The sequence below is a fragment of the Herpailurus yagouaroundi genome, unplaced genomic scaffold (genome assembly GCF_014898765.1).
Source record: "Herpailurus yagouaroundi ecotype Mexico unplaced genomic scaffold, PumYag 184, whole genome shotgun sequence".
Classification (NCBI taxonomy): domain Eukaryota; kingdom Metazoa; phylum Chordata; class Mammalia; order Carnivora; family Felidae; genus Herpailurus; species Herpailurus yagouaroundi.
The window spans coordinates 40,269,582-40,285,784 of record NW_024412415.1 but is presented as its reverse complement, the minus strand read 5'-3'; the positions used below and the strand labels follow the sequence as shown (position 1 = coordinate 40,285,784).

Genomic DNA, 16,203 nt, shown 5'->3' with positions numbered 1-16,203 from the left:
AAGGAAGGAAGGAAGGAAGGAAGGAAGGAAGGAAGGAAGGAAGGAAGGAAGGAAAGGAAAGAAAGGATTTTAACTTTGAGTGATACATACTGAAACATTTACAAATGCAATGTCTGGGATTTGCTTCAAAATAATGTGGGGAAGAAGAAAAGGTTATAGATGAAACAAGATTGGCCATAAATTGGTAACTGTTGGAAATGTGGGTTTGGGGTAAATGGTAGTTCATTTTACTAATTTATCTACTTTTGTATATGTTTAAAATTTTCTTTCACAAAAACTTTAAAATAAAATGGAAATAAATAAAAGGACCCATTTTAAGATGGTATCCCTTAAAAGGTAATCCTGTAGTATTCACTTCACAGTCAACATTATCAACAAGGCCCTCAGAAAGAAAGGAAGCCAGAATAACTGGGGTTCATGAGCAAGAGAGTAAGTAAAATTAAACAAGTAGACAAAGGTCACATATACAGGGCTTTCTGCAGTTTGGGCTTATGACTGGATTTATGTTTAAGAAAGAACACTTGGCTGTTCTAAAAACAGACTGCAGAGGCAAGACATTCAGCAAGGATCATCTTAAATTATGGTGCCCTAAACAGAATTTGTAAAGAGGCCAACCCTATTCCTACATACTGTGCTAGATGCTTTATAGGTATCCATTTAGTCCTCATAATAGCTCTGTCAGGTAGGTATTAGTATCACTACTGTACAGGTTGGAAAGCCTTAGCTTAGAGAGGTTAAGTCAAAAGTCACACACCTACCAGTGGTATACATAGAATTCAAATCTGAATCTGACTCCAGTGCTTACATTTTTCTTCCTATGCAGTATTACTCCCCATGCTATGGACACCCAAAGAGCTACAGAGATGGCAGGTAGGCTAGTGTGCGTAAAAATGATAGTGGAGGAATTCCCACCCGATCACAGACTAGAATAACCATTAAATTAACTCCTCATGATCCAGACTTAGCCAGATAGAAATGATGCCTGTGGATATATTCCACAGGAGCCCAAATTTGACTAGTATCCTTGTCATCAGTATTTCCATTTTCCAGTCCATTTTCAATGACACTGCCAGAAAAAAATTTATTAAAATTAAAAAATATTGGGGCACCTGGCTGGCTCAGTCAGTGGAACATGTGACTCTTGACCTCAGGGTTGTAAATTCAAGCCCCACACTGGATGTAGAGGTTACTTAAAAAATAAATCTTTAAGAAATAAAAAATAAAAAAATTAAAAAGTCACATACTTCCCCCCATAAAACCTGTTTCTGCTACAAAATCTACAAGATAAGGGCCAAATATTTCAACATATCATTCAAGCCTCTTCACAGTTTGTCTCAGCACTTCTCCAGTTTTTTGTTCTTGGGATTCCTTTACACTTAAAAATTATTGAGAAGTGCAAGGGCTCTTGCTTATGTGAATTGTAGCTATTGATATTATATAAGAAATTAAAATTGAGAAAATTTGAAAATAGTTACTAGTTCATTTAAAATAACAAACCCTTTAAAAATAATTAAAAAAAATTTAAAAACCTTTTAAAACCCTTGAACAATGTGGGGGCTAGGGGCACTGTCCCTTGTACAGTCAAAAATCTGTGTATAACTTTTGACTCCCCCAAAACTTACTACTAATAGCCTACTATTGAGCAGAAGCCTTACTGATAACATAGTCAATTAACACATATTTTGTATGTCATATATTATTATATAATGTGTTCTTAAAGTAAGCTAGAGAAAAGAAAATGGTATTAAAATCATAAGAGAAAATACATTTACAGTACTGTATGTTATTTAAGAAAAATCCACACATAAGTAGACCTGTGCAATTCAAACCTGTGTTGTTCAAGAGTCAACTGTAATGAAAAAAATTTGATCTCATCCAGATATATGGGTGGGAAAGGGAGGAGTGTATCAGTAGACTTTTAGATAATTATGAATATTCTTCTTGGTACTATACCAGAACTTGGTAAGTAGAAGTCCCATTAATAATAAACCTTTTGGGGGCGCCTGGGTGGCGCAGTCGGTTAAGCGTCCGACTTCAGCCAGGTCACGATCTCACGGTCCGTGAGTTCGAGCCCCGCGTCGGGCTCTGGGCTGATGGCTCGGAGCCTGGAGCCTGTTTCCGATTCTGTGTCTCCCTCTCTCTCTGCTCCTCCCCCGTTCATGCTCTGTCTCTCTCTGTCCCAAAAATAAATAAACGTTGAAAAAAAAAATTAAAAAAAAAAATAATAAACCTTTTGGACTCAGTTACATAAAAATCTATTGGTCTAATTTGCAGTTTCAACGTATGCATAATTTTGTAATATCATGCATTAGGTCATTTGGAAATTGCCAGTTCACTGGGTTATGCAGATCTTCCAAATGTTGGCACATTTCATCATGTGATATTAAAAAACCTTTGTATGCAAATACCACCACCACCACCAATCTCATCAGAAAAATCTCTAAGTATCAGGAAGCTGTCAAGGTCATGGTGGCAGATACAAGTTTTCAAAAATTCTTACTTTTATTTGAAAGCCTGAATTTTATCATTGACAACAAATACTGTCCATTGTTTTCCTTTAAGTAATAGGCTATGCTCATTCTTGAGAAAATATCTGCCAAACACTCAAGTCTGAATAGCCAGCCACAGGGGATCAGCCACTTGTTCTTTCAAGGCAGTCCATGAAAATGGGGGGGGCGGGGGGTAGTTCAGCTTTGTAACCCAAATCTTGAAACTCAAACTATTTCCCAAGTGTGCTTCCTTGAGGTAGCCATCACATTTTGGTGTGCAGCAGAAGCACTTCATGTATACTTCCCATTTCATCATACGGAGTTTAACAGACATAGCCTCAAGGGCTGAGATTTAATAAAACTACTTCATCAAGGACATGTTTAAGTGAAACTTTTTTTTTTTTTAACTATTTGGACAATATTATGTGATGGCTTTGATTTCTGTTAAGGTGTAAGTAGTTTTACATACTATTGTTTTTGTGCCACCAGTGCAAATGTCAACGTAGTGAAAAGAATAATGTCTTATGAAAGTGGTGACTTGTGCGTGATCACCATTTGACCTTGCTTTGACCACATTTGAAGAACCACTGGTCTCTTTGTCATCCTTTTCCAGCCACCTGTCTTTTTTTTTTTTAAACTTTTTAAATGTTTATTTATTTTTGAAAGAGAGAGACAGAGCACGCGTGGGGGAGGGGCAGTGAGAGAGGGAGACACAGAATCTGAAGCAGCCTCCAGGCTCCGGGCTGTCAGTACAGAGCCTGATGCAGGGCTCGAATGCAAGAACCATGAGATCATGACCTGAGCTGAAGTCGGATGCTTAACCGACTGGGCCATCCAGACGCCCCAGCCACCTGTCTTGATTCTGCTTGCCATCATCATCTTCTCTGCGGCTCTGCATATATTGTTCCTTTTGCCTACAATGTCTTTCCCAAGCAGTGGGAAAAATCCTATCTGTCTTTTAAGACCTGGTGTGTATTTCCTTTCTGAGAGAAGTCTCTTCTAAGCTGATCTAATCACTGTCTTTTATGCTTCTGTGTCGCTACACACATACATTGTTTTAGCATTTATTATATCGAAGGCAGCGGGGCTACTAACATCTTAAAGCACCCAACATGTGTCAGACCCTGTGCAAAATCTTTTATGTGTTTTCCTATTATATCCTCAAATTAACTGTGTGTGACAGGTATCATTATAGTCACTGTACACTGAAGAACCAGACAAATAGCTAAAGTGAAGTCAAACCCAAGCCTGTTATTTCAGCAGTGTGATCATCTTTTCCCTATTTGTCCCTATGGCACATATACAGCATACTGAAGATACTCAATTTATGTCACCTGAACAGTCAAATAAATAAATTTAGTAACAATCCCATAATAAAAGGCTCTACAAAGTCCCTTATCTTTTAGGGTTTGGCCTGAAGTCAAGTTATTTTTCATTTCTTACAGTTTGGATTTGGTATCTTCATTACTTATAGAAAAACTTGAATTTTCATTTCTTCCAACAGCGGGATGGTAATTTAATGATTACCACCACCATCAAGCTGGAAACACAAATGCTGACATTTGACAGTAATGTTTTTCCCTTTCAAAGTTGCTTTAAGTAAATACCAATGGTGTACCCAATTAAGTAATTATTGAAAAAGCAAATGATGTATCTTTAAAACTTTCCAAACAATAAAAAAAAAAAGCACTACTTAAAACCTCTTTTTCTGCTCAATCTGAGCCATTATGAAATGTGAAAATTCCAGGATGCCTCTAAGAAAATCTTAATACCTCACACATGCTTTACTTAGACTGCAGCACATATCTTTAGATTTAGGATGGCGGTGAGGTCAGTGGCTCTCAAAGTGTAGCCCCAGGAGCAGCAGCAGCAGCAGCACCACCACCACCACCACCACCACCGGGGAACTTGTGAGAAGTGCAAATTATCAGGACCCACACCACCCCAGACCTACTGCATCAGAAGCTGTGGGCATGGGGCCCAGCAATCTCTGTTTTAACAGCCCTCAAGTTATTGTGGTGCACGGTTACATTTGAAACCAATGGGGCACACCAACTGCATCGTTTGGATTCAGGGATGTTACTTACTAAGAACTGATAAAATTTGGAAAATATGACCAGCTCATTACAACATCTGTGAAAATATAAGCTGTATTGTAAGGGGTCTGCCATGCCACAGGGCCTGGGCTGCCCTCAAGCCCACATACGGTGGCATGGAGCCAAAGCAGAGAATCTCATTTCACAGAAGAGACGCCAAATCAGTCCTTGGCTCTCTCTTCCAGGAGGCAGATAAACACACCACAGCCATACTCAATGAAGAGTGAAGCCATTTATCGATCTGCAAGAACTATCTGACATAAGTAACTCCAACCATGTGCTACTTAAATTGCTTTTTTCCTAAATAAAACAGTAACCTGTAATACATGTGTTTTATTACTACTGGAGTACAATATTCTATCATCCACTTTCAACTACCTATGACAAGACTACTCTTTCCAGGAATATATTACTACTATTCTGCTTGCTTTGTTATTATATGGGCTTAAGGAAAACAAGAACTTGCTAGCATTTTGACAACTATTTGGGGGTTATGTAAAAAGCTTATTTTTGTAAAGAGTATACAGATAAACATATAAACTTGCTAACATTTTGCTCGAAAAAGTGAAGGCATTAAGTATTCACTTCATTTTTATTTATACTTTTCTAATAAAAAAGCTGGTAAGAGGATCTGCCCTATCATAAGACTTTGCTGTCTTTGCCAAAGAAAATGCCAGGCCTGGTAGAAAAGGCTTACTGTAAGTCAACAGGGAGGCAGACTTAGAATCAGATGAAAGAATACTCGGGGCATATCTTTGTTTAAAAGTAAAAAGTACTGGGGTGCCTGGCTGGCTTAGTCGGTAAAGCATGTGACTCTTGATCATGCGGTTGTGGGTTCAAGCTGCATATTGGGTGTAGAGATTACTTAAAAATAAAATGTTTAATGTCATTTGCAGCAGTGTGGATGGAACTAGAAGGCATTATGCTGAGTGAAATAAGTCAGAGAAGGACAGATACCATGTTTTCAATCATATGTGGATCTTGAGAAACTTAACAGAAGATCATGGGGGAAGAAAGGGAAGGAAAAAAGCTACAGAGAGGGAGGGAGGCAAACCACAAGAGACTCTTAAATACAGAGAAAAAACTGAGGGTGGATGGGGAGGCGTGGGGGAGAGGAGAAAATGGGTGATGGGCACTGAGGAGGGCCCTTGTTGGGATGAGCACTGGGTATTGTATATAAGCCAACTTGACAATAAATTATATTCATAGAAATAAATAAATAAATAAATAAATGAAACGTTTAAAAATAAATTAAGAAGTACAGGGGATATAAAGAAATCATCCCATTTGTTACAAATTTGGGATAGTGGTTCTTGTTTTTATTGGCAGTTCATTAACTTTCCTTACAATATGAATGAGAAACAACAATTTTAGGCTTCCTAAACATAAATGTTTATGTGAATGATTACAAGTGAAAATATAAAAACTTCATTTACTCTTGTGTTCATTAACAGTGCAACACTGTGGGAAGAATGCAAGCTTTAGAGTCAGCCAAACCAAGGTTTGAATTCTGACTCTGGCAGTTGTGAGCTATGTGAATCTGGTCAATTCTTAACTTCTCTGATTTTGTTTCCTCATCTGTATACAACCAATTTGTAGGGCTGTTGTATGGATTCAAGAGAACTATTTACAAGGTGCTTTACACAGAGTAGGTGATCAAGAAAGAGTTATTAAAGAAGGAAAGAAAATGGATACCTAGAGAACTGAGGCGGGTGGGCCGTTTGCCCAGCTGGCATTATGGATTCTACTACTGGGTCTCAATCTCAGTAACCATCTTCTCTTATATCACCTACATGTTAAATAACTACAGACTGCTTGCCCCCAACTCCACCCCCACCCCAAAATTTCCACAATACTTGGAAGGAAGACAGAAAGAGACAGCATTAAAAAAACAAATATTCCCTGAAAACAAAGTAATGATATAGAGCTACACCTTGGTGAAAGCCAGAACAAATCGCTTGAAGAGCTTTATTCCATCTACAGTGAGGGTAAGAAGAGTATCACCATTTATTCATTTGATCCTGTTTCTTCCTCACACTATCATAGCATTTCAAAGCAACATATTATTTACTGCTATTAGGGTGTTATGGATTTGCTTTTCTATGTTCAAGCCCCTCTGCACTCACCAGAATGCAGCAGGCTACTTTAGCTAAAGATCCAAGGCCATAAACCTTGTTCAGTGCAATAAGATCACTTTAATAATACTCTAATCTTGGAATGCAGTTATAAAGATAGATGATGGCCACTGAGTGCTACTTCCAGACAGAAATGGCTCTTATGCAACCTGAAAGATATAAAAAACTTAGCATCTAAAAATGTGTTAAAAAATTCTCATATTCTGCCATTCTATTTTACATACCTGAGAATTTTTTTAGGGATCTGTGACGGAGAAGAATGACTCCTTTTCTTCTTCTCTGAGTCCTGTAGTAACCCATCCTCTGTCCCATCTTTTTCTACAAGTGCTGACTGGTCTGCTCTGGCCTTCTGATCCACACTGAGCTGGCTTTGGGCAGGATCACACCTGTACATAAAGACAATGGCTGGCTTCTCACTGGACTGTCCTTTTGCCTCTGTGAACCAGTGATGGCGCTGAACTGGAGGAGGCGGCAGCATGTGGATGACTGTGCCATCCAGGCCCACCAGTTTCCCTTTCTCTCGGTCTTTCTCTTTGTCATCCTCCTCGTCTGTTTTCCGGCGGCGGAAGAAGCTTTTAAATGATATCCAGCGTTTAGGTTTTGCATCAGCTGCCCGCCTGCTGCCTTCAGAGTGCAAAACTGATTCAGCTTCCGTTGACCTGGTAGGACTGGTTGGCTTGGTCCAGTTGGTGAAATGCCTCTGCAAAAGGTTGCCCGCATGGTAAGGGGAGGAAGTAGAACGAGGTGGGGGGAAGGGAGGGGGTGGCTCACCCTGGGAGTTAGCCACTAACTTGGAGAGAGGGGCAGTGACTGGCTTTGCGAGTGGATCTTTCCGTAGTCTGGCAGTGGGACTTTCTGTGGTCTGAGGGGCTTCAGCCTCCCCACTGGGCTGAGACGTAAAGAGAGACTTGGGTCGGACTGGTGTACTCTTAGCAGCGTCCGCATCTGGAGGGACTGCATAGAGCTCTTCCACACTGCATGCTTTAGGGCCAGACTGGGGCATTTCTGGAGGAGACTGTGGTGGTTGGATAGAAGCCACAATCTGAGAAAGCACTGTGCTTGCTTTCTCTCTGGTGCTGGTGCTGCTGCTGCTGCTGACCGTCTGAGACTCCTGAGTGCCTTCTATTTGGGCCACAGGTTCTTGAGTGGTTCTCTGGATCTTTGTTGGGGAGCTGTGGCCAGAACTATAACTTTTCTGTGGTGAAGACTGACCTCTGTTCAGACAGCTGTTAAACTCCTGAACCTTTTGAGCCACTGAGCCCCTTTTACGCTCTGTGCTACTTGAAAGCCCTTTGGCTTGGGGGCACTCAGTAGGTTTGCTAGTGGTGTTATCGGACAGTTTTTCAGTTTCTATTTCTTCATAAGTATGGCTTATTACACTTGTGGTTTTTCCCTTCACTGAGAGTTCTCCACTTGTTCCAAGAAAACTTTTATAAATGGCTAGATTGTCATATGCATTTGGGTTGATTACAATGGGAACTTTGATGGCATTTTTAGAACTCCGAGCATAGGTTGGCTCGTCGTGAATGATGATTGGAAAAGGTGGCATACCAGCATTGTTATAACTATTAAATTTTATTTCAGACAAATTGGGTGACTTAACAGGGATGGTTTTAGAGGAAATGTTTGTAGTTGTCGGTGAAGTAGGTGCTGACTTGTGACAGTTTTTCCTTGGAGGGACATTTGGTCCAGTTCCACCACCAATTAATTCCACCTTGGGTATCTTTTGTCGTGGACTGGTACTGGAAGTCCATACTTCCTGGTATCGTATTGCACTGGATTTTTGGAAGTGGGCACTTATTTGTCCTGACGTCGATGCAGGTGATGTCATCGGAGAGTTTGGAGTAGAAGAGGAGATTTTTGTCTTGGGGCTGGTAATAGGGCCCTCGAGGTGCTCAGTGGCCATGGCTGCCGACACGTCCACGATAGTATATGGCTTGCACAGTGGCTGTTCCAGATTCACAACTCGGTAGGGCTTTGCTTGCTCTTCTACGGGGACAAGGTTAATGGTTACTGCTTGCCCAGCAATATCGGTAGAGGCTTTACTTTCTTGCTTCTCAGTCTGTACAGCAATCTTGCCATCCTTCTCTTCTAATCGGAGAGCAAGGACTGCTTTGTGTGTTTCTGGAACTTTTACTGAGCTTTTAGGTGCTTGTGAGGAGTCCTTTTCCTGATTATTACCAGAGAGACTTTCATAATTGGGCTCATTTTCCTTCATGTCCTTAGAATTTCCCGGGTTACCAGGAGATACTCCTCCATTACAGATCTTCTGGGATAAACCACTGGCTGTCTCAGAACGTGACTCTTCTGTTAAAGAAGAGTCTGGTGATGTAGAGTCAGATGACACCATGCTCTGCATGCTTCCTGGTCCACAGGAGACCACAGAATTCTCTTCATAACCATTTAGGATTTCATCATAACTGTCATCATAGTCTACAGCACAGATTCTCTGCAGAGACTTATTTCGCAGGGGGACAGTATTCCATTTTTTGTCCACAAAGAATCGAACAGGAGACAGAGTATTTGCCCTGAAGTTAGCAAAGCGGGGCTGCCCTCTCATGCGAATCTCCATGGCCAGCAGCTCTTCATCGCTCTCATCCCAGCTCTCATGCTCCTCCTCCATGTTACTGAAAAGTACATCTTCCTCACTCTCCTCACCACTAGAAAACTCTGGGTAACAGAACCGGCCCCCTTCATTACTGATCACTTCTGTGCTCCCACTCAGAATAACATGCTTGCCCTGAGTATCCTTTATACCGCCCATCATGCAACTTGGTGGAAGCTTTCTTTCCAATGATCTTTTATAGCAATCATTTATTCTTCCTAAGAATGTTTCTCTGGAGTTTGTTTCATTTCCTCTCATCTGAGGGGTGGTATCCAAGCCTGCTATCTCTTTTAACACATCAGTTAGACCATTATTGTTATTTGGTATCTTCTTTGCACTATCATTATTGCCATAGGGCTTAGGAACATGGCTAAATCCTTCAATATCATCTTCATTATTATTATTGAGTGGTTTCTGATTCAAGGCTGTCCTGTTTCGGTTCCACCCTATGATGACAGGTTTGTTCTCACAGTGTTCTTGGATACTAAGTTCACCACATACACTCTGCCCATCTGCCACCATCATAGTGGGTTTCACAGCTATAGTGGGTTTTTTAGCCACAGGAGGACGGAAATTCCCAGTGTTCCTCATGCGGTGGTTATTACTGTGATTGGCATTAGTTTTCACATTGCCATGGGTGGCGGGTGCCTTCTCAGGGTCTGGGGGGAGCTGGTGTAAGCTTTTAGGCTTAAAGCAGTTCTTGCATTCACCAGGTTTCCACACGTGTTCAGTAAAGGTGTTACAAGCAGACATTTTTAAGAAAAGACCTTCACAGACAATGCTTTCCTTTCAGTGCATAGCAAAACTTTCATCCATCAGTTTTCACCTCCCCTATGTATCATAGCAGCTCTTGTAAGTATGATCAATCTGTGGGAGGGAAAAAAAAAAGAAAATCTAAATGGAAAAGGCACAACGAGGCTTATCATGATGAATGACTTAAAAAAACTGGCTCCACTCCTAAACTTTTCTTTAAGTGAACAGATTGAAAGATTAATTAATTTGGGTGCTTTCTGAACTCCTTAAGCCAGTTAGCATTTTGGAAAGTTCGTCTTTCAGCCATAATTTTTGTATACTCTCATTGAACTATATATAATCTTTCACTTGATATCTATGTGGCAATGCTACTGTGAACTTCCCCTTCTGGAAATGCGTTTCAAACTGCTCTTTTTATTATCTACAACCTGTGTGATACTTCTTAGTTCACTGTAGGTTCCTCCTCCACCTGCCCTTTTAATTTTGGCTACCTCATAGACTCCTCAATCTGAGTGCATACAAACTAAGCCTCTGGCTACCCCTTTTCTCAACTGCAAGAAACTTTTCTACTCTAACCAGCCCTCCTCTACTCTCCAGGCCACCTCCTTTCTCTGTCTTTACCCTATTTCAGTTAATGTCCCCATCATCTACTTAGATAACTAAACTCAATTCTTGACACCTCTTCCTTCACTTCTAACTCCACATCTAACTCCTTAAATTAGTCTTGCCAATTCTATCTATTACATTTCACTGGAACTCTTTCTTGTCATTACCAGACCCTGCTAGCGGTTCAGATATTCACCATCTTTTGCCTAGATTCCTGCAATGAGCTGTTAACTGATCTTCATGCTTGCAGTCTCACCCCACTCCAATCCAATCTCTCTACATTTGCTACTCAAAATGTGGTCCCCACATAAGGAGTATCAGCCTTATTTGGGAACTTGTTAGAAATGCAGTATTTCAGGTATAACCCCAGACCTACTGGATCAGAATTCGTATTTAATGAGATACTACCATCAGATTTACCTTTCTGAAAAGCTAAGAGGATCAACTTACTACCTAGCTTAACTATTCTGTGCTCAGTCTTACCTATGCACTGACTCTCAAATGTCAGTGTGCAGACTAGGGGTTGCCAGCTAAGTAAGAACCACTTGGGGAAGCACTACACACCTACGTAGTCAATCTCTGAGGGAAGAGTCCAAGAATTTGATTTTTTAAAACAAGTTCTCCGTGTTTGTTTGTTTTAACAAGTTTTAAGTGCACTGAGGTGTTAGAACCTCTGAGTTCTAGGAAGGAACACAAGCCCCTTAGGTTTTCATGATTTGGTCTTTGCCTTTCTTCTAGCCTTATGTCTTAAACATCAGCTAGTCTGATTAATGTTGTAAATCCCACTGGGCTACTCATTTCTCCTTGATACTATCAAAGCCACTTAGACATACCTCCATGAACAAGCACTTTCATTACCAAAAAAAAAAAAAAGTTTATGTATTTATTTTGAGAAAGAGAGAGTGTGCATACGTGTGTGCAAGCTGGGTAGGGAGAATCCCAAGCAGGCTCCGTGCTGTCTGCTGTCTGCTGTCTGCACAGAGCCCAAAGTGGGGCTCAATCTCATGAATCATGAATCATGATTTGAGGCAAAATCAAGAGTTGGTCACCTAACTGATTGAGCCACCCAGGTAGGTGACCTGCACGTTTATTTTTAATTGTCTGTTTACTCACTAGTTTTTGAGCTTTTTAAGGTCTGGGCTCTATCTTGTTCATCTCTACATGTCTAGCATAAGGAGCTAAATAAATACGGTTTGACTAAATGTGCTGGGTTTAAAGTTTATTTAAAAAAAAAAACTAATCTTGTGACTCTCCCTTTTGTCTTAGGCACAGAGCTGCAGACTTTCCCACAGAATATCACTACAGTGTTATATTTCTAATTTGGATATTATAATAAAGTTGGCAGTAGGCATGTATGTGTAAGACTATTTTAATGGCTAGAGAGTTTAACTTTACTCATGTATAATGACAGCAAAAAAGATCTTTCGTTTCATTAGAAATGCAGCCTTTCTGTCGAGTCTCAGCATGTGTGTAAAGAAAAGAATATTTTCTTTAGCTTGCATGTGTGTGCACACGTGTATGTGTGCACACACACACACACACACACACACAGAGCTAAGTCCCTTGTGAACAATACTCATAAAGCATTCTGCCTCAGTGAAAGAAGTACAGACTTAAAGATCAAAGTATTCCATACAGAGAGCCCAACAGCCTGGCTGAAACCTAAGTTCATTCTTTGCTGGAGATTATCAAATGGCTCATTTCAATATGGTAAGAGTATATTTTTCAAGTGTTTGTTTGAAAACATTTATTTAGTCCTTCAGATATTCAAAAAGCTATCCCTTAGTTGATAAAAGCATTTCCTGCTAGTCTGAGATTGGAACATTTTGAGCAAGGGAAAGAATGGCATAAAATTAGGCTGAAAAGGAAAGCAGGGGCCAGATCATGCACGGCCCTTTAGGCTTTTAAAGATTACAGAGTTTATCTTAAGAGGAGTGGGAAGACACTGAAAGGTTTTAAATAGGGGAAACAACATGATCCAATTTGCATTTAAAAAAGCCAGCTCTGGGGCGCCTGGGTGGCGCAGTCGGTTAAGCGTCCGACTTCAGCCAGGTCAAGATCTCACGGTCCGTGAGTTCGAGCCCCGCGTCGGGCTCTGGGCTGATGGCTCGGAGCCTGGAGCCTCTTTCCGATTCTGTGTCTCCCTCTCTCTCTGCCCCTCCCCCGTTCATGCTCTCTCTCTGTCCCAAAAATAAATAAACGTTGAAAAAAAAAATTAAAAAAAAAAAAAAAGCCAGCTCTGAGGAAAATACAAGAAATACGTAGCTACAGATCTAACAAAATATGTACAAAATCTAAAATCTCTATGTAGAAAACTACAAAATGCTGATAAAAAGGTATCAAAGTGGACCTAAGTAAGTGGAGAGAGATACCAAGTTCTCTCAGTATTATGAAGACGTTAATTTCTCCCAAACTGCTCTGTAGATTCAACATAATTCTAAAAAAATCCAAGCAGGATTTTTTTAGGAGAAATCAACAAACTAATTCTAAAATTTATACAGAAAGGCAAAGGAACTAGAATAGCCAAAGCAATTTTGAAAAAGAACGAAGTTGGAGGACTCATATTACCTGATTTTAAGACTTAGCGTAAAGCTACAGCAATCCTGACAATGGGGTACTGGCAAAAGATAGAAACATAAATGGGGAAAGTGGGGCAAACAAATCTAGCCTGCTGCCTGTTTCTGTATGTCCTAAACTAAGGATGCTTTAAAATTTTTCAAATGATTAAAAAATCCAAAAGAATAGTATTTTGTGACAAGTGAAAATTACATGAAATTCCCAATAGAGTGCCCATAAATAAAGCTTTATGGGAAGATAGCCAGGCTCATTTGTTTGCATACTGTTCCTGGAGGCTTTATGCTACAGTGGGGAGTTGAGGAGCTTGGGACAGACTGCATGGGGCGCTCTCATCACTTTGCAGTGCTTTCCTTAAAAAAAATTTTTTTTTTTAATGTTTATTTATTTTTGACAGAAAGAGAGAGACAGAGCATGAGCGGGGGAGGGGCAGAGAGAGAGGGGGACACAGAATCTGAAGCAGGCTCCAGGCTCTGAGCAGTCAGCACAGAGCCCGACGCGGGGCTCAAACCCACAGACCGTGAGATCATGACCCATGTACCACCCAGGTACCCCTCAAATTGCAGTTTTGACCCATGTGTCATGACCCATGTGTATCACCCATGTAAAAGGACATTTTTCCAAGATAAAAATGTCAAATTTCACTACAGATATGCATCAATAAACATTTATAATCAAGTTTGATAAGAGGAAACACTAACTTTGCATCCTAATTAAGCAATCCCTATCCCAAAAAAGAATTCCACTGTTTGTATTAGTAGAGCTGTGTTTCAGAAAATTGTACTCAATTCCTGTATTTTGAAATTTGTTTTAAAAATTCACGGAAAATTTTTTTCTCTTGTTATACAAGTACTTACATAATATCTCCAATTTTGCCTTTGGGCCTATAGAACCTAAAATACTTACTATCTAGTTCTTTACAGAAAAACTGTGCTGACCCCTGACATAGATCAAAATAGGCACAGAAAGGAGTCCAGAAATAGAACCATACGAATATAGGCAACTGATACATGCCTCTATCAGTGAATATTCTTTTCAACAAATGTGCTAGAATAATTGGATATCCATAGGCAACAAAGTAAACCTTGATTCATACCTCACATACTGTATATGGAAATTACCCCAGATCTAAGCATAAAGTGTAAAGCTATAGTGCTCGCTACAGCAGTACATAGACTAAAGTGTAAAGCTATAGAGGTTTTAATAGGAAAAAACAGAAGAAAATCTTTGTGACCTTGAATTAGGCTGAGTTCCCAGATACAATATGAAAGGCATGATTCATTTAAAAAAAAAAAAACAACAATTTGGATTTTATCAAATTTTAAAAATGTTTGCTCTGACAAAGATACTGACAAGAGAATGAAAGATAAGCCACAGATGAGAAGTTTTTTGCCAAGTACATATCTGACAAAGGACTTTGTATCCAGAATATATGAAGAACTTTCAATATTTAATAAAAAGAAAATATCTGATAAAAAGTCGGCAAAAGGTTTGAGCAGTCACTTCACCAAAAGTACATGGATTGCATATTAACATGTGAAAGGTGCTTAATATCCTTAGTCATACAGAAATGCACATTAAAACTGCAGTGAGCTGCCACTATGCATCTATTAGAAAGGTTACAATGAAAACAAAATCAAATACTGAGGGAGAATGTGGTGCAAGTGAAATTCATATGGTGCTGGTGGGAATGCAGATGGCACAGCCACTTTGGAAAACAGTTTGGCAGTTTCTCATAAAAGTTGAACACGAGCTTTCCATGGGACCCAGCAGTCTCACCAATAGGTACTCACCCAAGAGAAATGAAAAGTTATGTTTGCATTATAGCCTGTACACAAAGGTTTTTAGGCAAAAACTGGAATAATCCAAATGTGTGGTGGTGGTTATAGGACTCCATGCATTTGTCAGAATTTATAGAACTGTACACTAAAAAAAGATTATATAAATCAAACCTTAATACATCTGACTTAAATAAAAAAAAACAGCTCTGGCTGCTATATGGACAATAACCTGGTGGAAGACAGGAGAGAAAGCCGGGAGACTGTTCGAAGGGCTGCTGTTGGCAAAATAAGATATGATGAAGACCTGAATTAGGATGTGGCATCATGGAAGGCAGAGAAATGTAGATTCATGAATGACTAGATTCTGGAGAGAGTAATAGATGTTGAGATTTGGGGTTTATGTACTTAAATGATTTGTGGGGCCACTTACTGAGATAGACAACACTGGAGGAGATGATGCAACTTTTCGGCAATAAGATTATTAGTCCATATTTTGTTACCATATAATAGAGAAAACAGGTGAATTTAGAAGTCTGGAACACAGAAGGGAATTCTGCTGTTCTTGTGGGTTTGGGAATAACTACAGAAATATCCAGGCTAAAAAGAAAAGAAGAGTGAGCTGGGGAGGTGGTCTTGGTGGGTGAACCAGGGAGAAGAGAATAACTCTTAAGAAAACTCAAAAATGAATAAACTGAGGGTTGATGGGGGGTGGGAGGGAGGGGCAAGTGGGTGACGGGCATTGAGGAGGGCACCTGTTGGGATGAGCACTGGGTGTTGTATGGAAACCAATTTTGACAATAAATTTCAGGAAAAGGAAAAAAAAAAAGAAAAATAAACATTTTATTCATTCAGCAAAAAAGCCCAAAAAACAAAAAACCAAAACCTATAACATAACAGTCATAACTGTGTGACACAGAGCCAGATGAGGAGATTTCATGAAGGGGGAGAAGACAACTATTTCAAATGCTGTGGAGGGGTAATGGGGACTGAGGACCTAAATTGCCCATTGAACTTGGTAACATGAGCTCATTGGTGACTTCAACTGTAACTATTTTGATGCAGCAGTGGGGATGGAAAGCAGACTGTGGTCAGCTGAAGAGTGAGAAGGTAGAGTGAGTAATTGTAGACAACTTTTGGAAGAGTTTATGTGGGAAGTAGAAGAAA

The 16,203-nt window shown here is 39.9% G+C and overlaps 1 protein-coding gene across 4 annotated transcripts in view; it reads right to left on the bottom strand.

The window, feature by feature from the left end:
* The window catches only part of PEAK1 (pseudopodium enriched atypical kinase 1), a 313,736-nt gene that overhangs the window by 67,599 nt on the left and 229,934 nt on the right, over positions 1 to 16,203 (bottom strand). For all 4 annotated transcript variants that reach the window (XM_040493341.1, XM_040493338.1, XM_040493340.1 and 1 more), the window contains one exon: positions 6,945 to 10,192. In XM_040493341.1, the coding sequence (XP_040349275.1) occupies positions 6,945 to 10,078 (3,134 nt within the window). In that variant the 5' untranslated portion in view covers positions 10,079 to 10,192. The remainder of the gene's footprint in view (positions 1 to 6,944; positions 10,193 to 16,203) is intronic.